We start from the raw sequence: 20,902 nt of genomic DNA, 5'->3' as shown, positions 1-20,902 counted from the left end.
CACACACACACACCAAGAAAACCAAACAGTGACAAGACAATTATTCACACCAGTGGTGCATCTTAAGGTTCGTATGCCTGTAAAAAAGACATCTGTCCCTATTAACAATCTGTTTGAACTCCACTTTTAAAGGTTATCTACTACAAGAACGTATTGTGGTTTCTAAAACATGCATGTCACGTCCCTCATAGTACGCCCTGAATACTATTTGTATAGTATACGTGACCACCAAAGTCTCTCATTTTTACGACATTCTTGCGACGTCACACATTCGTCGCAAGAATGTCGTACGATCACAAACTGGACCGGGAATTCTTGGGGTTAAATCGTGAATATATGTCCTGCGAAATCCAATTGTCTTGTTAGTACAAGGGCTTAGATCATTGGCATTATCACTGTTGTTTCTGTCACAGTCTGCCTTCAAAATCCGATCGTACGATTTTTATCAAAATCGCACGACGACCTACGATGAACGTAAAACTGTCTCACCTGTCACGATGATTTCACAATCGAGTCGTCATTGTCCCCAGGTCTTGTTCCGTATGCGTAATAGTCGTCGTTTCTGGAACTTCTTATAACAGATGGTACAGACAACCAAGACATTTGTAGACAGCCTTTAAACAGTACTCAACAGCCCAAATGTCTTGGAAAACACATCTGATATCCTCATTGACTCCGTGACTCGGCTAGGGTCAATGTCAATGTCTCAGAGTGAAGCTTACAGTACATAAAATCGCTTGTTTGTTCCTGTTAACCCCTTACGGGGGCCTCACATTTGGGAAGGTTAGACTCAGACAGCCAGACTGACCTTTTTGTAGGTCAGCATTGTTTGTGGGGCGGGATATACGGGCACAGGGGGGAGGGGGGCACAACCTGTTTTTCCACTTCTGAAATCGTTACATATGTTGCAGAGGGTTCAGAATTATATTTTGCGGGCTATTTTGATATAACTTGAAGAGAAAACTAATCAAAAGAGTAGGGAAATAGCTCAAAACTAGATATATTCACTGTTCCTGTGACTTGACAGGAAGTCGCTTTTAGGCGATAGGGGACAATTCAGGAAGTGATTCGACAGGTGACCACAACCCACTAACGTGACATAATGATACGTCCCTGATGATACAGTTGATACAACTGTCTGCCTACTAAACACAATAGGAGTGGTCCACTTTTAATCGCACTTGTTTCGAGGAAGATTTCGCACAAGATCTATAGACTATTTTACTACCTACCTACTCTCTCTATATAAACCGGAAGGATATTCATAATGGTTTGCCGGGTTATAATCACGTGAGCACATTTAGATGGGTCTTGTGACCGTTCCCTGAGCATCGGAGAGGCCTTGAGCAGCTACCTTCTATTTTAGTGCAAATGGACACAAGCAAATTCATAGTTGTGATGCAAACTTTGAATTCTGCCAACATTTATTGATTTCAGCAAAAGTGCCATTTTTAAACAAAAGCTTGCCAGCTATACAGCAATTTTAGTGCAAATTGAACACAAGCAAAACCACTAAAATGTGATCGGTCAATGCAAACACTTTGAATCCTGCCAACACAATAAGTTGAGTGTCCCTCTTTCTGGTGTTCAAATCCTATCAAAATGCTCCCTGCAGTTTTTAACAAAAGCTTGATAGTCACATGCTCTGCGTATGATCCAAACGGCCTAAATATAAAGACCGTCAACCATGTGATTTTCTCAGTTTTTTCTAGCTTCACGACGAAAGGAGGCAGCGTAGACGTCCTACGTTTTCTCAAAGTTGTGCTGATTTTGATACCCGAAAAATGAAGAACGCCATGTTGGGAGAAAGAGGACACAGTAAGCTGGTGCCTCTGGTGTCTGTGTTTCTGCTAGGCGCGTGTTTCTGTGCTGTGGTTGTTCTCGGCAAGAGCTGGCTGGAATTTTCTCCGATGAAAGGTACGTTTTCACTTTCACCTGACGTAGACGTCTTTTTACGACGTGATAATGTGAAACTAATATTAATTGAAATATAAACTGAAACGGAAACGTGTGTATCAGTAAATACTGAGGTCACATCTCTAAACCACTGTTTCGATTAACGAAAAATCAACAATCTATAGCAATAATATACGCAAATAGTGACCCATTATTGATTTTTCCAACTTTTTTGTGCTTTTTTGTCTTTTATATCATACTTTTCGTTCCATAAGTCTGCCAGGCCGGGCCCGGTTTGGAAATGTGACCTCAGCATAAATGAAAATTGATGTTTGGGTTAGGATTAGAGGGTGTCTGAATGATTAAAATCATGCAGTGTTTCTAAAGATTGATATAATTAATACACGCTAAAGTATGCTAATTACTTCCGAACAACATGTATGTGCTATCAACTTTTTGTAGTAAAGCTTGAAGTCGACAGAGGCTATTCAGTTTTCGCAAATGGAAGAGATATCGCGTGGTACTAAGATTTTGATGCGTACATTGTATCTCGGGACTTAGAATGATACTCGGCCTTAGCATTGAAACGTTTTCAATAGAATACATAGTTTTAAGGTTAATTGAAGCATGGAGGTAGAAGAGAATATATCGGTCAATAGTTTCAGTTGCAGATAGTAATAAAATCTGTGTCCTTTTAGCAGTTGGCGTTGAAGTTGAAGTTGAAGTACCGTCGAACAAAGAGGCAGAACAGAACTACGGTAACCCCGTCCTCACACCTTACGTTAACGTGGCCTTCTCGGTGGCCCGGACGGACCCTCTCGGTCCTTTCCCGAACGACACGACGATGCAGTGGAACTACATGTTCGCTAACGCGGGAGGGGCGTTCGATATGGGCACCGGAGTGTTCACGGCACCTGTCGGAGGTAGGTGGTACTGCAGTACTTTTTTTTTGGCGGTGGGTAGGGGAAACTTCAAGCAGATGTAGGGTTCGGCTCTGTGTTGAAAATTTTCTATTCTAGCTGTTCTATATATATATATATATATTTGTTTGAAACATGCTGTGTTTTTTTGTATTTTGAACACGTATAGGAACGTACTACTTTTCTTGGAATGGACAGAAGCGGTCCAACACGAACGACATGGCACTGTACCTGGAAATCAACGGCGCGGGGCAGGCCGGGATATACGAGGACAACTGGAACGGGGGTGGAGGCATCTTCACTCCCACCCTGAACCCGGGTAACGCGCAAAGTGACATGGTCGTCCACCTGTACCCTGGGGACAGGGTAAGCTAATTTTTTTTTAAGCTACAAGTATTTTCTATTTGAAGCTCCTTTTTTGTAATTTATTCCGCGAAAAAAATTCTATGCTCTTTTATCACTAGTAACTACCACGTACTTCTTATGTTTCGTTATGTTTGTGGGTGTTTTCTCTATCTTCTTATTGCGTTGAATGTATGCCCACTCCTACATTTGGCTTTCTTTTCAATTATCTTTTGATATTAATGGCACTTGTCTTGCATTTTGATAATAGTCAACGAAAATTAATGCCCCCCTCCCCCTTTTCCAGGTCCACCTCCGTTTGAATGACGAGGCCTACCCATACTCCACCAGTTTCGGCAAGTACACAGGCTTTACGGGATTTCTCCTGTTCGCCGATTTTTAGACAGTCGACCAATCACGGAGACTACTTAGTTGCGCCCCCTTGTGTCTCTGCCTGGTAGGGCAACCTAGATCATCGCTCTATACACAATAGATTAGATGGGAAGATTACAATAACTCACTTTGTTTTGTAAGTTTATTACGTTCTTTGAATTAGAAGATGTACCAAATGTAGTTCACAGAAGTCGTAATGTTTTATGTAATGTGTATTCAGTGTTCAAAAAGTTATATCAAAACCATAAAAATCAGTTATAATCGCATGGCCATTTACATACGGCCAATATAGTCGTGAATGAAATATGCATAAAGGAAATAGTTGTAAGCCTCTATTGTATCTGAATGTATTGTCACGACGTATTACAAAAATACCAATAGATTTTTTAATATGTACATCTTGATGCATATAGTGCTAGTTGTAATAGGCCATCGTCATAAGACTTCACGAAGACTACTCAGTTGCGCCACCTGGCGATCTAGCCTGGCACTTCCCCACAGTAGCCCTGACCACCCCTCTCTTGTGCAGAAGGGACATGAAGTTATACTCGTTGACAAAAGCGTGCGGACTTTGGCCCTCGCTAAACTTGTCCGGCTGTTGGTCCATGTGATAGTGGAAATGTATAGGTTTGCCTTGCGGGTCCGTCTGTTAAAATAAAGAAGACATATCAAGCTGTTGCTCACAGTTCTGCGATTGAAATGTAATGTACATATTGTATGTATTGCAAACTATTTCATTTGCCAGCATTTCACCATTTACCCATTCCAGAAAATGCCGAAATCTGGCAATCCTCTCATTTTTCTTGCTACGATGGGGAGAGAAGATACAACACATTACATTGCATAACAAAACATTATATAGTCTGTGTAAGTCTCATACAATATAATCTATGTTGATGATATCAGGCAATAAAATTCACAATACCTGCTGAATCTTGCTTGTCTTTCTGGCCCTAATATGTTCTTCAACGTAGTATATACTTCAACTTTGGGGATTTCGCACATTTTTTAGCAATTTTAGTTGAAATTACGAAAATATTATCTCTGTGTAACCCTTGAATTGTGTTGGAATAAAGTTTTACATGTTACTATGTTTAGCAATTTAGAATTTCTAGTGACTCACCATAAATGGATAGAAGCCGTACAGGTTCAGACGGTCACAGAAGGTTAAAGCTAGGAGATACGTCATCAGGCCGACTGTGGGCGAGTCGAAGTCAGGAATGATGCGTTTCATGAATCTGGAATAACATGAAACATCAGACGTCAGGTATAGAGGCCCCGCGGTTTGAAAATAACGGTTTTCATTAGGTCATATTTGGGACCACAGTCATTCGAAAAAAAAAAACAGAGCAAGGCAGATGGCCATGGGGGGGGGGGGAGACAGACAGAGAGAGAGAAAGAGAGACAGAGAGAGAGGTACATACACGAAAACATACCTTTCTCGACAAAGATAAAAAAATGAGTTGGGTCGTGTGACGTAATTATGTCAGAGTGATCGGCTCGGAACCAAGAGGTCCCGAGTTCGAAGCCTGTTATGCCACCGATCTTGTGCACTTTACACGACTTATAATTAACTCAGGGCAGAATACTCATGCCCAAAATGAATATTGTCCTCTGCGTTGATGATGACATAGAAGTAAGTTGAAGACAATGTTGTGTGTGCCGTCACCATGTCTCGTGTTAAATGTAAAAGAAAAGGTAAATATGACTTACTCTCCGGATATATTTTTGAAATTCCGGAGTGAGTACGCCACGGTGATGTTGGCCCGGTGACTCCGGATGTTTTTCCGGAACATTTTCAGCCGTGCGTACGACCCGAGCCCGTACTTCCCTTTCTTTGGCTCGTAACTAAAATTGTAGACAAAGAAATAACGAGTATATACAGTTAAAACAGTCTTCCCTGACGAATCGAGGGACTTGCAAAAAATACATACATGTGGTCCCTATAAACAAGAGATCAATACTATTAGCTATATGGAAAGATTTTCAAGGTGACAACACTAGCCAGTAGGTGGCCCCTATTCAGAGAGAGTATGGGTTCAAATGTATATATATCATATCTTGATAAATTTCAATATATTACTAACACTGAAAATGTCTATACCCCCCACCCTACCCAGACTATGCATGATGTACAAAATGACTAATAAACTGGTAAGTATCTAATGCCAGCTCAGAAAAGAACAAGAAGTAGTCATGCCTTCAAGTACCAGAGTTATCAACCAAGGATTGAGGTTCAAAAAGTCATTCTTTCATAGAACTATCGCAGAGTGGAACTCACTGTCACCAAGTACATTAGATAGTTTTAAACAATGTTTAGAGTTAGATGTTCAAAGGATAGGTGTAACAAGTTGTTCGGTGTAATGTAGCCAGCTGCCGCCGCGCCGCGTGCCTGCGAAGCTGGTGTGTTATGCCGAAGGGCGGTTATACCGGCTATACAGATACAGATACCTACACTACTAGCGCTGTGATCTAAACTGTACTTACAGTGTTTTAGGGTAGAAGAATATAGAGTTGTTGTACGTCGTATATCTCGATGTGATATACTCCGGGTTGACGACTAGCGAGTGGTTGATGAACCGCAGGGCGTAGTTGTCCATGGCGCTTAGGTTGGCTTTGACCCCAACATCAGCCTTAGAAAAATTGAGCCTGATGGTAAGTGCATTAAGGCTAACGATTTTCAGGGGTGCAAGAGTATAGTGCAATTTACGGAATACAGTGCAATTTTACGGAATACAGTGCAATTTTACTAGTATACAGTGCAATTTTACTAGTATACAGTGCAATTTTACGGAATACAGTACAGTACAGTGCAGTGCAATTGTACGGAATGCAGTGCAATTTTACTAGTATACAGTGCAATTTTACTAGTATACAGTGCAATTTTACGGAATACAGTACAGTACAATGCAGTGCAATTGTACGGAATACAGTGCAATTTTACTAGTATACTAGTATACAGTGCAATTTTACGGAATACAGTACAGTAGAAAGCAGTGCAATTGTACGGAATACAGTGCAATTTTACTAATATACTGGTATACAGTGCAATTTTACTAAAGCGTTCTTCTGAAGAACGTACCTCGTATTTCTCTAACGGTGGCATGTTGTATCTGATGACGAAATCATGAGCGTCGATTTCCGCGCCACAATTACTACCAATCAGAATGCCGCTTCCTCCCACAGCAGCGCATGTACTGTAGCGTCTGATTGGTGTTTTCCCCTACATACAAAGAACAGAAAAAAGAAATCATACAGAGAACTTTACTGACACAACCAGAGTATGGAACTTTCATTTTCCCAATGACTCTGTGCATATTCCATCGTTATTTCCCTCAGTCTGCAGGGAGACTATTTTGACTTCCAATTTGACCTTCCTGTCAGTCTGGGGTTACCTAACCCTTTTTGTGTGTGGATCCCCGCAAGAGACATAAATCTAGCTTCATGATCTGACACCTGAGTGATGAAACACTGTACAATCAGTTTTCCAACATTGACTTTGAAAATATAAGTGTCCTCATGCAAGTTTTACTTTGTTCAACTGTATTGTATAAGTTGGATCACTAGGGACCACCAAAGTCTATAAAAAGATAATCCTTACCTACCTACCGACCCTAATTTTTTTCAGGACTGAAACAGGAAACATTTTTTCTTAGCCATAACAAGGAGATGATAAGGAGATACAGACATTCAATTACATTGTGTATACTAGTACTGTTTCGTTGAGTTCTCACCTTACATCCTTCTTGAAAAGTACCATTATCGTAGCATCTGCTGATGTGCTTGTCGTAGTCAGCGAAGAAGACGATATCTTGTGACACATTAAATGTCTCTGCAATCTTCTTCCTGAAAATATGGGTAAGAATATTATCGTAAGTAAAGAAGTACGTGAAAAGCAAGGAAATAGTTAAAAACAAATGCATTTAAGGAAATCATGGTCATCTTACTTGATTTTTGTTGCATCTGTCAACTTCTTCATTTTCCAGGTCGAAAATCCGTATGTCTTTTCCTTTGACTCTTTTTTCTTCTTTTTCTCTTTTTCGTTGGAATGGTTCTGCACTGACTCCGAACTATCAGACTGTCCTGAAACATCCGTTATCTTTGTTTTGTCCTCGTTTTCAAGGTCATTTTCTGAATCCTCTTTCGTCTTAGCTTTGTTTCCGTTTGGTTTTTCCTCAACAGAGTCTTGAAGTGTGTTGCTTGTTTCACTAGAACTACTTTTGGCGTCTTCTTCTAGATCGTTTTGTTTTGTTTCATGTTGTTCTCTATGGTCAAATATGGCTACTTTTGGTTCCAATGATTCCTCTGACTCATCTGTATCAAGCTCCTTGTCCGTATCAACTTCCTTGTCCGTATCAAGCTCATTGTCCGTATCAATCTTATTGTCCGTATCAATCTCATTGTCCGTATCAAACTCCTCTGAAGAGTTTTCAGTCATATCTTCTTCCCCTGTGTGTAATAAACGTCCGCCATCTTTTGGAACCTGATCTCGCGGAGTCTCGCTCCGTCCCGCGAGACTTCTCGGGGCACTCTGAGGTACGGACACTTTGCCCTTAAATGTTGCAACATGCATTGTAGTGACTTCTCTGAAAGTAGTAAAAACATAAACGTCTTGATTGTACATCAAAGTAAGATTTTCCTTCCTTGTCATATATGTAATTCTATATATATGTAAGGCATATAAAGATATTACATGTATATAGTTTCTACCTCGATTTGAAGGTGAACATTCACTCAATTTTCTAAAACCTGTACATGCATTTTCCCACAGACTTCCATACAAGCAAACGTGAACACAGTCACACAGACACACAGAAGACAATACCTCCGTACGCAGGTAACAATCCAGAATAGCTTCTTGAATTATGCAGTTATACAATAAAGCAAAATTAATACAAAGACATAAATTAAACATCTTTGCTAAAGCAAACCAAACTACAATGTGTGAAGTTTGATCTTTAAATTGTAGCTTGCGTTAAGTGTCTGCTTCTTCAATGGAGTCAATGGTTCATCGAACATTTACGTATATAGGTATACGTATGCTTAAAGTTGATATGTTTTTGCAGTGTTACCGTGAAAAAGCAGCGCTCATGAGCCCGGAGAGGTAGCTGGCGGTGACGACGATCAGAACGAGAAACACGTTCTTCATGTGGCCGCGGTGGTTCATCAAGTTCATGGTCGGGTCAGGATGGGGTCTGTGCATGCTGGAAGGAAAATGGTATTTTAGTACCGACTCTGGTCTTGGTAAGAATACACTTAGTAGCCGGGACACCATCCTCCTACAGCCTACGAGCAACCACTATCCACCACCCACCCCTGACATAGCCCTCCCCCCACATACAACTCTACCGGCTGCGTAGAAGCAAACGCTATCCGCTAGAAAGTTTGCACAGGAGGCTCCCATCCTCTGGAGTTACTGCGCGGCTCTCTCTTTTCGTGTCACGAACAGCAAGCTAATAGAGATCTGGGGGTATATTACTACTGAGGGTGGCACCCAGGCTACTACACTAGAGCCCCGTTGCTTCGCATACAGTGTCCATCTCCTGTAGAGTCCACGGTGCCCCGTTACATTCAGCACCACATGGCAATCGCTTCATCATTGTACATATAAGCTCCTGGCAATTCAGCCCCTTGCTGCAGAGATAGCATAACAGAATAACTGCAGAATAACTGGCCCATCCAAGAACAATACAATAACAAAAATAACGACTGTACTATTTATTGTCCGGTATCGTCACTACATCGTCTCAGATTGGCACAAATGTCCAGTCTCCGTAATCTTGTCCCGTCTTGCTATCGTGCCGTCTATAGTGTCCCGTCTCGGTACTGTCTCGGTACTGTCCCGTCTTAGTGGGGTATACTGTACTATTATCCGACCTTGGTATTCTTCTTTTTTTTCGTCTTGGTGCTGTAAGATATGTAATATTATAGCAATTTTCAATACGGGGGTCTGCCTACGTGCTGCAAGTAGTTTATAAATATTTTATAAGCCATGTAATCATTTGTTTACAGTAACGTTACAGATCCAGAATTTTCTCTTTTAATGTCTCCCTTTTGATACAACATTTTACATAACAATCAAAATAGAACCTTCTATGATAAATGAGCTGGAAAAATTACATGATTTTAAAAGGATACAAATATTTACTAAACCATACCCGAAGGCTACTTGCAACACATAACGTAGTCTTTAAATCTACTGTATATATGTATATGTTTTTGTGACACAATTTGTGTGTAAGGATATACGTCTATGAATTTGTCACGAATATAATTACGTTGTTTGATTTTTCTAGGACTTCAATCTTAAAACCTGTATCATTTTCTGACCCTGGCCTCTTTCCTCACGACCTCTCAAAACTATCCTCTACCAGGCTTGGGGAGGCGGCTGGAAAGAGTAGAAATCGGCCAATTAGAGAGATAAGCATGCCAAGGGAGTTTGTCCGTTGAGAGAGCATTTCGCCGCGCCATGCCTGGTAGAGGCTATCTCAAAACAGCAGTCAGCAGGCCGATGTGAGCATTTCATGAAAATAAAACTTCAAACAAACAAATCGTTTATAGATATAGAAATGTGGAAATGAGTAACGTACCTGAGTCCAGAACTGCTAATGTACGTCAATCGTTTGCAAGATTTGCCAGATAGTGCATGAGGGGTCAATTAGTGGGTGACGGAAGGGTACTGTGTAATTGGAATGACCTCGCCTAGGGCGAGAAATCTTTTGTGGTCTAAGATTGTTGAAAAATAACAACATGGCTAAAACAAATTGTCATTCCTAAAGCAGACTAGGTCTATTTAGCCCCCACACACTCCTCAAAACGTCTTGTTTCAAAACAAGACAAACGACTATGGTTATCAAAGCCTTTGCGATCGTATATTTTTACGTTACAAGATCAAAACATGGGTTTGTTGTAAATGACCGTAGGTAACGTCAAATGGAGTAAGCGTTCAGTTCTAATTATCCAGATCGAAAATAGTACGAGTTGTAAACATAGGTGGGGACTTCGGAGCCCAAATTTGACCACCGTGTGTATGATCAAAAAATGGCATATAAGGACACTACATGAACGTTGTAGACAGTTGCACTACAAAACAACTGCTTAAAAACTGGCAGATTTCCAGATGACGTCCGTCTATTTATAATCCATGGCGCATGATATACGTTGCAAAAGGGCAACCTTTCTGTAACCTATTACCTTGTGACTTGTTTTGATAGCCATTACTCTCAAACCTGGTAGACACACACACACACACACACACACACACACACACATACCGTCTTGTCTGCTAGAAATGTGATTTTTTTAGGTAGAATTCGTATGTTTCACACTAGCTGAAACTGGAACGTAACGTGGATATATATGGATATGGATGTATATACTGACCCTGCTTCTGGACCAAGAGGTCATGAGTTCAAATCCCAGCTCTCTGTCTCTCACCTCAGTTACACGCTACTGAAAAGAGTCGTAGTCCTTAGAACCAGACGTTAAGCCGTGGTACACTGTTCACTGTGTACTTGTCAAAAAGAGCAAGACGAATTTCCCGGTTCAATGCACCTGCCAATAATGTACATGACAATCGTCTGTCTTTGTTACGACTTTGTCACGATTTTAGACACAATACATTGGGTGGGTGAGGTGGGGGCAAAACATAGGTGTAGGTATTTGTTATCGACACTGACTTTTTAGCCACAGGAAAGGAAGATTTCCACATGAAAACACCGTAATATTACAAGATTCTTATTCACAAAATACTCAAGAACAGTTCAAAATCAGGGCAAGAACAGAACTTAACAAGAACAACGGAGAAAGACGTAAACAACAACAGAAAAATATACTTACGCGTTCACCTGGTCAGGAGGAAGCAAAATGCTCAACAGGACGAACCTAATTCGGGTTCCAGTTGTTGACTAAACTAAAAACACTCCTCACATGTGGCCTTTCGTGACTGATTTTCGATCAGATAATGTTCAAGTCTCGTAAAACACAAGCCATGGGTCATTGACAGACCCATAAACACGTACACCTTTGGTGAATTAGCTAGTGAACAAAATGACAAGTATTAATAGGACAGGGTTGCCCCCCTCCCCACACGTTCCCACGGTTGACGTTTGCTCCAAGCGCCTGTAATATACAACTCTATCAGAGTCCTGGGTGTTGTCCAAAATTCTCGCGTATCTTCAGTACTAGATCCAAAGGAATCTGTCAAATTTCAGGCATACAAAGAGCTAAAATATCTGTCTTGGCTATATGATGAGATAATGATAATACAGTATTGTCATGTGGTGCACGTACTAGTTAGTTCGGCTCATTAGGCCATAGCAAGGAGATTTTATGTATGGCCTCCACGCGCGCATTGATTTTTGTCTGATTTCGCGAAAAACAGAAAAAAATGGGACAATATGCCGCAAAGTTCTATCTACTGTATACTGTAGTTGTATACTTGAAGGCTGGTAGGCTTGAATGTAGGGATACTAGGCTACCACTTTATTGTCCCTTTCTGCACTTCCAGGAAAAATAGATTTTTTGGATGTGGAAACATGCATTGTTGCTTTAACTCTTGTTTCAAACGTTTAAATGTCTCTTTTAAAAAAATCCATTTAACTTTTTTGTCCATCTTGTTTTGGCTCTTTTGTATTAGATTTCTAATTCGGCAGAGGATGTCATCCATAAAATGTACTTGCTGTGGCCTTACTTAGGACTCAGTCATACAGGTCTTTTAGCCCCCGGTGAAACTTTTGCTGTCGAGTCACGCCTGGAAGTCATCCCCATTGACATAATATAACATATAAGATTATTTGAAAAAATCATTTGCACATTCACATTGCCAAGGTGAACAACTACATGTATGAGTACGACAAACTCATTTGCCACTCAACTGACATCTAGTTTCATAGCCACTTGTAATATGAATATCAAATCAATAATCTGAATGAAAGACAAAAAGAGATCTATTGCATCAAACCTTTAATAATAAAGTTGCCCATATAAGAATTCATCATATTGCAAAGCAGTCTTAATTTTCATACAATGTAGACCTAATAGTTATTCAAACTGTACACTGACCCAATAATATAAAGTATGTGGAAAATGTTGCTTATCTGTTCATATCTTCCCGCATAGCCTTACATGCTCAATTAGGTAGGCCAAACGTTAATCATGGACCACATGTATCATTACTCTTCAACTTGTACAAATGTCACAAGGCATGGCTCCTTTTTGATTTGATCTGAGATCTTTGATTTCGTGTTTTTTTTTAACTTTTATTTCTTAGATCACCACGTCAATAACAGGTGGTCACACCTAGAAAAATTATATCTACTATTTACAGTAGCAACAAGTCCCACATTGTCATTGTTTTATTTCACTGTATTTTTATTAATTACAATAAGTCTTCGAGCAATAAGCACATCCGCTTATAATTTGTAGACTGAGATAATATATTTCCATGAAAGTTCATCTGTGTTGGTAGTAATTATACTAAAATGTTGAACTTTATTCCAACACAAGAATTACACAGAGATCAAATTTTAACGACCACTGCCACCTTCATCAAGATGACCAATCACATCACGCGTCCCTAAAGTCTCGTGTGAATAAGGTCACGTGTCAGCGTAACTCTCGCGAGATTACGTTTTTAAGTGATTGGTCATTAATCATCCTGATGAAGGCGACAGTGGTCGTTGAAAATTTGATCCCTGTGTAGTCCTTGTATTGGAATAAAGTTCAACATTTTACTATGAGATAATGTGTTCTTGTTTGTTGTTTTTTTCCAAGATGGCGGCAGAACGGTTACTGTGCCGGGGGCGGCGGTAGCTTGGTTTTCTGCCCCAGTCCTTGACACTTCCCGACGGTTACCCGGATGACGTCCTTGGAGTTCATGTAGGTCATGAGGTTGTACTCGGAGTGGTAGAGGTGTGGAGCCTTACCGGCAGAAAACTCCTTGGGCATCGGGGCGCCGTGGTAGTGGAAGGGGACTGGGTTTCCGTTCTGGTCCGTCTGAAACGAAATGTGCAGTTACGATAATGAGACAATAAAACTAGAAAGATAACATTTGCAAAGCAAATGCATAACGTTTAACTTCACCTGGTCTAGCCCAACAAACTACTACACTGTTTATTCTTACTCAAAGACAAATACACTCATATGTATACAACTCCACATGGTGTCTGTGCTACAGCACCAGTTACCATAGTGACAGACGTCTGGTTCAGGTCATTGACCTCATGTGTTTGGAGAAGAAGAAACTGTGAGCAAAAACAATGTTTTCCTTCTGCGAAGGTACTAAACATTATAACAATAATGATAATAATGATAATGTTATGGCCATTGCAACTTCCATTACCCATTACAAAGGGTACAGAGTGTACCCCCAGCCTGCGAGGAGACCGCCATTTTGTATTTAAATTCAGTAAAGTTGCAGGAAGTGAGGCGGAAAACAGTGTAACCGCAGACTGACAGGAAAATCAAATTGGAGGTTAAAATGGTCTCCCACAGGCTAGAAAAATGTGATAGCACTGAATGATAAGAAATTCACAATAATGAATTAACTTTCATACCAGGAAGGGATAGAACCCGTAGATGTCCACCTCGTCACAGAATGTGATGGCCATCAGGTAACTCAGCAAGCCTATCGTGGGCGATTCGAACCCTGGAAACACCATGTTCAACATCCTGGGAGTACCAGAAAATTAGAAAAATATGTTAAAATTAATAGCTTTCTCCTTCATTTTTCCTCAATAAACCTCAATAAACCTCATTTTCTATGAAATAAAGACTGAGCTTTAAATTCCAACACTAGATACAGTGACAGTGTTGGAAGTTAAAGCTCAGTCTTTATTTCATAATGATTTGTACCAACACAGATGAACTTTCATGCTAAATCTCATTTTCTGTTACATAAGTGAGTAACTCCATATTAAATGTTAACATTGCAAGGTCTTTTACAATGACAATGAGTAATATTATGCTTTATGGACAAAATCAATCTTTTTTTTAACTTAAAAAGTAACAAGGTTAAAAAAGTCTCGGTGAAACAACTTACTTCTCTGTCATGTTTTTGAAGTCCTTCATCGCATATGTCAGTGTGATGTTGAATTTCGCCTTCTTTAGGAAACTGTCCACCCTTTTATACCTAATAAGTAACATCAAGTTCAATGTCACTTTAAAATGATCTTGATATTCATTGTACACTGCACAAAAAGCGAAATCCCCAGTTTCTTATACATGTATTTTCATATGAAATTCCTGTCAATCAAGTGAAACCCAATTTCGGCCCACTCACTTTGGAACTCAAACATACAAACCTAGCATAAATTAGCGCCGCCCAAAACAATACTGTCTTACCTTTCGTATGAACCAAGGCCATGTTTCCCCTTCTTCGGTTCATATATCGTCTTGGAGTAGAAGAGAAGGGAGTTGTTAAACTGTAGGAAGTGTTCTGTTAAGACATCTGGTTCTAATACCATCTTCTCGTCAACGGTTCTCAGCGCAAAGTTGTCTAATACCGTCATATTCACCTTTATTCCAACGTCTTCCTAAAAATAACAATAACAATATATTCTGATATAAGATATAAAAACATATCTTTTGCTAAATAAGAATATCTTTGGAAAAATGTACTATAACTAGAGAGGCCGACATTTGCTTGGGAGCAAATACAGCATATTTCAGTCCATCTCCCTCCCACGCAAAAGTGGACTATTCCAAACTTACCCCAGTGTAAAACTGGCAAAGGTTCTCAAATAAATGATTTAAATAGTAGCTATATGAGAACAAAGATGCAACAACAAGTACTTTGAATCTCGAAAGCTTTACTAATCTTATTACAGGTATGCAAAAACTAACAATGATGAGATTTGATACATTTTGAAGGTCTTAGGCACATAAAATTGAATGTGTGGGTCATTACGCACCACTTAGGTGCAATGTGACCTCAGGTAACCCGCAATGGAACACGTGTTCCATGGATGGAACCGGCCATTCTTTAGATAGAACATGGAACGGGTACAGCACTTTTGGCCCTTTTTTTGCTGAAAATAGCCATTAAAGTCCCCCAAATGAGTCATTTGGAAGTGTTGTATGCCAAATACATGACTGCTATTCTGTAGACACATGTTCAAGGTACCCTTATACCGAATTTCATATCATTTGGTTGTAAAACCAGGGCTCAGGATCCAAAAATCCATTTTTTGGCAAAAAATGCCCCAAAAAACCTTCATAAAAATTTTTCAAAGGCATGTATCAAAAAAATGAAAAAAACGTCTGGGGGTATTCGCCCACTCTACCTTCATGCCAAATTTCAAGTCATTTGGCTGAATGATAGTGGAGTTGAATCCCTTTGACTGTTTGGCAGGAGGAGAAGAAGAAGAAGAAGAAGAAGAAGAAACATCAGAGAACACAATATATTTCATCCATACCATGGTATGGACTGAAATATAAATACATCACTGTATTGCCATTGCTACCTTGTATGAGCGTGTGTGAAGGGGAGATGATATAACCGCAGACTGAAAGGAAGTTGAAATTGACATTGTATGGACGTATATGTTTGGGGATGATATAACTTCAAACCTGACAGAAAGTCTGAACAGAACAGGATCCATATCTACCTTGTATGAACGTATGTGTGTGTGTGTGGTGGGGGGGGGTTGTAACCGCAGACTGACAGGAAGTCTGAATAGGATCTACCTTGTATGACCATATGTGAGGCAGGTTGAATCTTATGACGAAATCGTGAGCGTCAATTTCAGGTCCACATTTACTGCCAGTGAGAATGCCGCTTCCGCCGACCACCGCACACGAGGCGTAGTGCTTCACTGGTGACGTAGAATGGCACCCTGAAATATTTCATCATACAAAACAAAGAATCAGTGATAGCTTTTGCTAATAAATTGCATCGAATGCATCATTACTGAAATTGCGACTGTATGATGAAAGTTACTCCGTTATTACACCATATCTTACACGAAGGGTGTGCCGGGTCAAATTCCTGTCAATCATGTGAAACCCAATTTCGGCCCACTCACTTTGGAACTCAAACATACAAACCTAGCATGAATTAGCACCACCCAAAACAATACTTCCGTATCGAAGTGAAAGTGAATACATACCCTGTTTAAACTGCCCATCCATAAAACAATTGTCCACGTCGTCATCGAAGCCTGAGAAGAACACGACGTCCTGCGTCACGTGAAGTATTCTGTTCATGACGGTTCTGGAAAAAAATTTATAATTTTTTTTTTTGGTAAAATCAATTTTTGCTAAAAAATCTATTTTTAGCAGTCTGCTTATGTATGATAAACTGTTCTATGACTAAAAGAACTACCGAAATTTTCGACTTCACTTGTGGGTACGTTTATTGACGTGTTACATCAGCAATGGGTCAAAGTTTGTTAGAAGTCGATATCGCCCCCCGTCCCGCCATTGGTCAAAATACTCAAAATACGCTTACCTGATTTTCTTGGCGCTTTTGAAGTACTTAGCTCTGTACTCTTCATTAAAATCAAGATTTCTTAGATCCGTATTTTTTTCGCCAAATTTCTTCTGTTTCTTCACCGGAGGAGCGTGCTGAAGGATTTCATTGATGTCTTTTGCTTCGGCGTCTTCATTTCTGTCTGCCTTTTCCTCGTTATTTTCTGTATCAGAGTTTTCTTCTTGTGGTTTTTCGTCTTCTCCTGATTTTTCGTCTTTTCTTGATTTTTCGTCTTCACCTGAATTTTCTTCTTCTACTTGTTTTTCGTCTTCTCCTGATTTTTCGTCTTCTACTGGTTTTTCGTCTTCTCCTGATTTTTCGTCTTCTACTGGTTTTTCGTCTTCTCCTGATTTTTCGTCTTCTGCTTTCTCCTCGTCGACAGGAGGACTGTTTTTGCCGGGAGGTTCTACCACGGGTGCCTGCGGGGGAACGGCCGGTGCATCGTGCCTGCTGTCCCGCTGGTCTCCGTGTGATGTGTCGCTGACTGGACCGGGCACGGCCTCCCGTTTCTTCTCCAGGTGTACGCGTGGTACTGGCTCTTCCCACCAGGCTTTGGGTGCCGTGTCGATCTCTCTAAACAATGATGGGTGAATCGGAGATGTGGTCAACAATGTTTGTAGGTATGTTTGGGGGTGGGGTGTTTTGTTCTGTAGCTTGTAAGTATGCAGCAAGCATGGATTTAATCTACATTAAACGAAACACACACACAGTCATTGACACACACATAGTCAAACACTGACACACGATTAATAATACACACACACACACACACACACACAAATACACACACAAATACACACACACACACATATTTATACACATTAACACACAAACACATACACAAACGCACACCCATGTTATTGTTAAACCTTGTACACACGTACACGTACACACACGCGCACGCACACAGACACACACACACACACACACACACACACACACACACATACACACAATAAACACACACACAAACACGTACACACGTACATGTCAACGTCCTGATATTGATACAGTTAGTTGTCAATTGTGACCTGGCCTACAGTTTAAACAGCCTGTTGTTCCAGGTGTACAAACCAATTTGGGACAGTATGTTCACTCAAGTATGATATAGCTTTTACAGTTTACAAAGATATCTAAAGCTCGCTTTGCTTAAACAACCCTCACCTGCTCAGGTGTAGAGCACTCATGAGCCCACACAGGTAACTAGCAGTGACAAGGATCAACACCAGGAATATATTTTGAACGAAGTTGTTTTGAGTTGCCATCTTGACTAATTAGTATCCACCTCTGCCCCCTGACCTTGTAATGATAGCCTCTATCAGGCTTCTGAAGCGGCTGTTAAGAGTTGATGGGCCAAATAGACAGATGACATGCCAGTGAATCTGGGCCCCTATAGGAGTACAGTTTGCTGTTCAGAGCGGACTAACTCCCCTGGCATGTTATCTGTCTATATGATATGTATATATTATTTCTGCACTTTCCAGTCGCTTCTGAAGACTGATATAGGCCATTGTACGTAGTGACGAAATATGATAGCGAACTCCAGATAGGCAAGGGCCTACAAATTTGCATCAAAAAGTTGTCATCTCCAGCAAAAACTCAGTCATAGCAATAAGAGAGAGTTTATTTTTGACATGTCCAATGCCATGGGCTGTCAACAGCCTGATATTTTTTTGTAATCTCCTGGTTTCTATACTCAATTTTGAGACAGTCCTGATCGAGCTCTGTTACAAAGTTAACTGGTGATTGTGGTTTGAATATATGATCGCCTTTGCATTTATTGCTTGTGCCAAAGGATATCACAAAAGATGGCCTTGTTCACAGTTTACCTGTTCGTCAGGCTTTATGAAGTAAGGGATAATATGTTTACACATTATGACATACGTTTTCCATTTTACCAATCTTTCAATCTTTATTCGCTTGAAGCAACGTAGCAGACATACAGATGCATTGACAATGCATTATGTCTGCTACATTACATATACTCCTGAATTGTGGTAAGTTTCAAACCATGCAGATCTAACGTTAGAGATGAGTGCAAGCACGTAAACAAAAGCTGGGGACAAATACTTAACACTATGGCTTAGTGCCATCTTCAAGCTTTTCTGTTGCTTGTTTCGCAAAAAAAAATCTTACCTGCCGAGAAGAGCACTCATCAGTCCACACAAGAAGCTCCCAGTGACAAGAATCAAGACTAGGAAGATGTTTTGGGCGAGATTCGCCATCTTGAATAGTCAACAATCTACAAATACCTCGACCCATAAACATCAGATTGACCTTGGCGACGAAATGACCTTTTAGATTCCGTGCAGTTCAATTATAACGTAGATGGTTATCTACAATTGTGATCATAGTTTTGGAACCACCAACCATAACGCATCTGTATATACGCAAGAACTTTGAGTGTTAAAATGTCATAAAGTTTGAGAAAAACTTAATTTAAAATTGGCGGTAGTATACTAGACCATGATGATTTGAACGTTAATATAAATTTGGCACACACACACACACACACACACACACACACACACACACACACACACACACACACACACACATAATATTATATATGTACATACACGTGTACACCTCAATAAGAGAATAAGACTGTTACTACAATACTATTGTTTTAACAAGTGTATATAAGCCAGAAAGAAGCAATAATATATATAATTTATTCACCTATGGTTTAAACTATATCTATCAGAGCAACAGTATGATAGCAGATTATTGAAGTCAATGTGCACACGTGTATGTGCATGTGTTTGTGTATATAAAAACCCAACACACTCATCGTGAAGAGTAGGGGACGGGTGAAAAGGCTCATGACTTTTTGCCCTCCCTCAAAAACCAATGAATTCAAATGAATGAACTTTATTGCTCGGCAATCGTACATGTTACAATGTACAGGTATCAAGCAACACTACGGAGCTCATCTAACCTATTTTACCAATCACAAAATATAAAGATCTCACCTGCTTAGTAGAGCACTCATGAGTCCACACAGGTAACTACCAGTGACAAGAGTCAACACAAGGAAGATGTTCTGAATAGATTTAGTTCGAAGCGCCATCTTGGATAATCTCATGATCAGTGTCCCTTTCATAAAGCTTGACCTTGTAGCGATAGATGGCGATTACGGTGAGATTTTCGGCCTCCTTCTGTGTAAGTAAGTCAGGAAAGTGCTGAATTTGTGTCAAAATATATTCTCTATGATACTTAAACTGGATGTATGGGTCACAGGCAAGAGCTAGTTTCGAGAGCAGTTATTTCGGGACGTACCAGAATTGGCGCCTAGTCGGGCAAATTTAAAACATAGTTTGAGGGTAAAGACAGAAAATATTGAGACATACTTTCATTGACCCTCTTATAATTATAATATCTGGTCTCTGTTTGAGGACTGCTATGCTATATTTGCCCACTTGTTAACACACTCTAGGTCATTTTACAAACTTCCAATATTCTTAGACTAATAATCCTTTGATTACTACTTCGTGCATTGTACTGCAAAGGACATCAAAAATAGGAAACGAGACAATAATTTTTAATTGTTGTTTAGACGCCAATTGGTACGAGTATTCTTGAATCTGGCGTGTCACTACACTGTGATTTTTCATAGAAGAATTTAAATAGCCATGTATCTAAAATCGTACTCTATGATCGAACGAATTTCCTAATATAGTGAGATATACAAGTACAACATGGACCACCTGTTAGATTCCAACTTCCAACCATACGACACAAGCAAGTACACTGATATACATAGTATGTACCTGATATGATATCTTCAACCTTTCAAATGTCAACATAACCTTTGACCTAACAGCGCCGCCATCTTTGTTGACATCTTCCACCTGAACAACTCTGTAACAGTTGAAAA

The 20,902-nt window shown here is 40.0% G+C and overlaps 3 protein-coding genes across 3 annotated transcripts in view; 1 reads left to right on the top strand and 2 right to left on the bottom strand.

Moving 5' to 3' along the window:
• LOC109468644 overlaps nucleotides 1-837 on the bottom strand; it is an 11,200-nt gene extending 10,363 nt beyond the window's left edge. The window contains exon 1 of the mRNA XM_019766965.1: nucleotides 490-837. The gene's annotated coding sequence lies outside the window, so the exon portion shown is untranslated. The remainder of the gene's footprint in view (nucleotides 1-489) is intronic.
• A 947-nt stretch (nucleotides 838-1,784) lies between these two features.
• LOC109468669 (cerebellin-3-like) lies at nucleotides 1,785-3,640 on the top strand. The gene is made up of 4 exons (XM_019766992.1): nucleotides 1,785-1,917; nucleotides 2,610-2,819; nucleotides 2,986-3,182; nucleotides 3,466-3,640. The coding sequence occupies exons 1-4, from the start codon at nucleotides 1,785-1,787 to the stop codon at nucleotides 3,559-3,561; spliced, it is 636 nt and encodes a 211-aa protein (XP_019622551.1). The 3' UTR covers nucleotides 3,562-3,640.
• A 248-nt stretch (nucleotides 3,641-3,888) lies between these two features.
• Nucleotides 3,889-20,127, bottom strand: LOC109468408. The gene is made up of 15 exons (XM_019766659.1): nucleotides 19,998-20,127; nucleotides 18,187-18,225; nucleotides 17,280-17,595; nucleotides 17,002-17,168; nucleotides 16,661-16,764; nucleotides 16,239-16,387; nucleotides 14,895-15,085; nucleotides 8,624-8,755; nucleotides 7,499-8,137; nucleotides 7,286-7,397; nucleotides 6,634-6,774; nucleotides 6,039-6,184; nucleotides 5,265-5,399; nucleotides 4,675-4,789; nucleotides 3,889-4,197 (listed from the first exon to the last, which is right to left on the bottom strand). Exons 1-15 carry the CDS (start codon nucleotides 20,108-20,110, stop codon nucleotides 4,006-4,008), a joined length of 2,691 nt encoding a protein of 896 aa, XP_019622218.1. The 5' UTR covers nucleotides 20,111-20,127; the 3' UTR covers nucleotides 3,889-4,005.
• Nucleotides 20,128-20,902: the final 775 nt, after the last annotated feature.

Source organism: Branchiostoma belcheri, unplaced genomic scaffold (genome assembly GCF_001625305.1).
Source record: "Branchiostoma belcheri isolate BF01 breed outbred unplaced genomic scaffold, Haploidv18h27 scaffold2, whole genome shotgun sequence".
NCBI classification, from domain to species: Eukaryota; Metazoa; Chordata; class Leptocardii; order Amphioxiformes; family Branchiostomatidae; genus Branchiostoma; species Branchiostoma belcheri.
This window is presented reverse-complemented; position numbering and strand designations above follow the sequence as displayed.

Excerpts from the sequence above, each read along its gene's own strand:
- LOC109468669 (XM_019766992.1), top strand. The coding sequence starts at position 1,785 with ATGAAGAACGCCATGTTGGGAGAAAGAGGACACAGTAAGCTGGTGCCT. Across the intron at positions 2,820-2,985 it reads GTTCACGGCACCTGTCGGAG|GAACGTACTACTTTTCTTGG; the intron begins GTAGGTGGTACT and ends GAACACGTATAG. Across the intron at positions 3,183-3,465 it reads ACCTGTACCCTGGGGACAGG|GTCCACCTCCGTTTGAATGA; the intron begins GTAAGCTAATTT and ends CCCCTTTTCCAG.
- LOC109468408 (XM_019766659.1), bottom strand. The coding sequence starts at position 20,110 with ATGAGATTATCCAAGATGGCGCTTCGAACTAAATCTATTCAGAACATC. Across the intron at positions 18,226-19,997 it reads ATGAGTGCTCTACTAAGCAG|TTACCTGTGTGGGCTCATGA; the intron begins GTGAGATCTTTA and ends TGTCACTGCTAG. Across the intron at positions 4,198-4,674 it reads ACGGCTTCTATCCATTTATG|ACGGACCCGCAAGGCAAACC; the intron begins GTGAGTCACTAG and ends TTATTTTAACAG.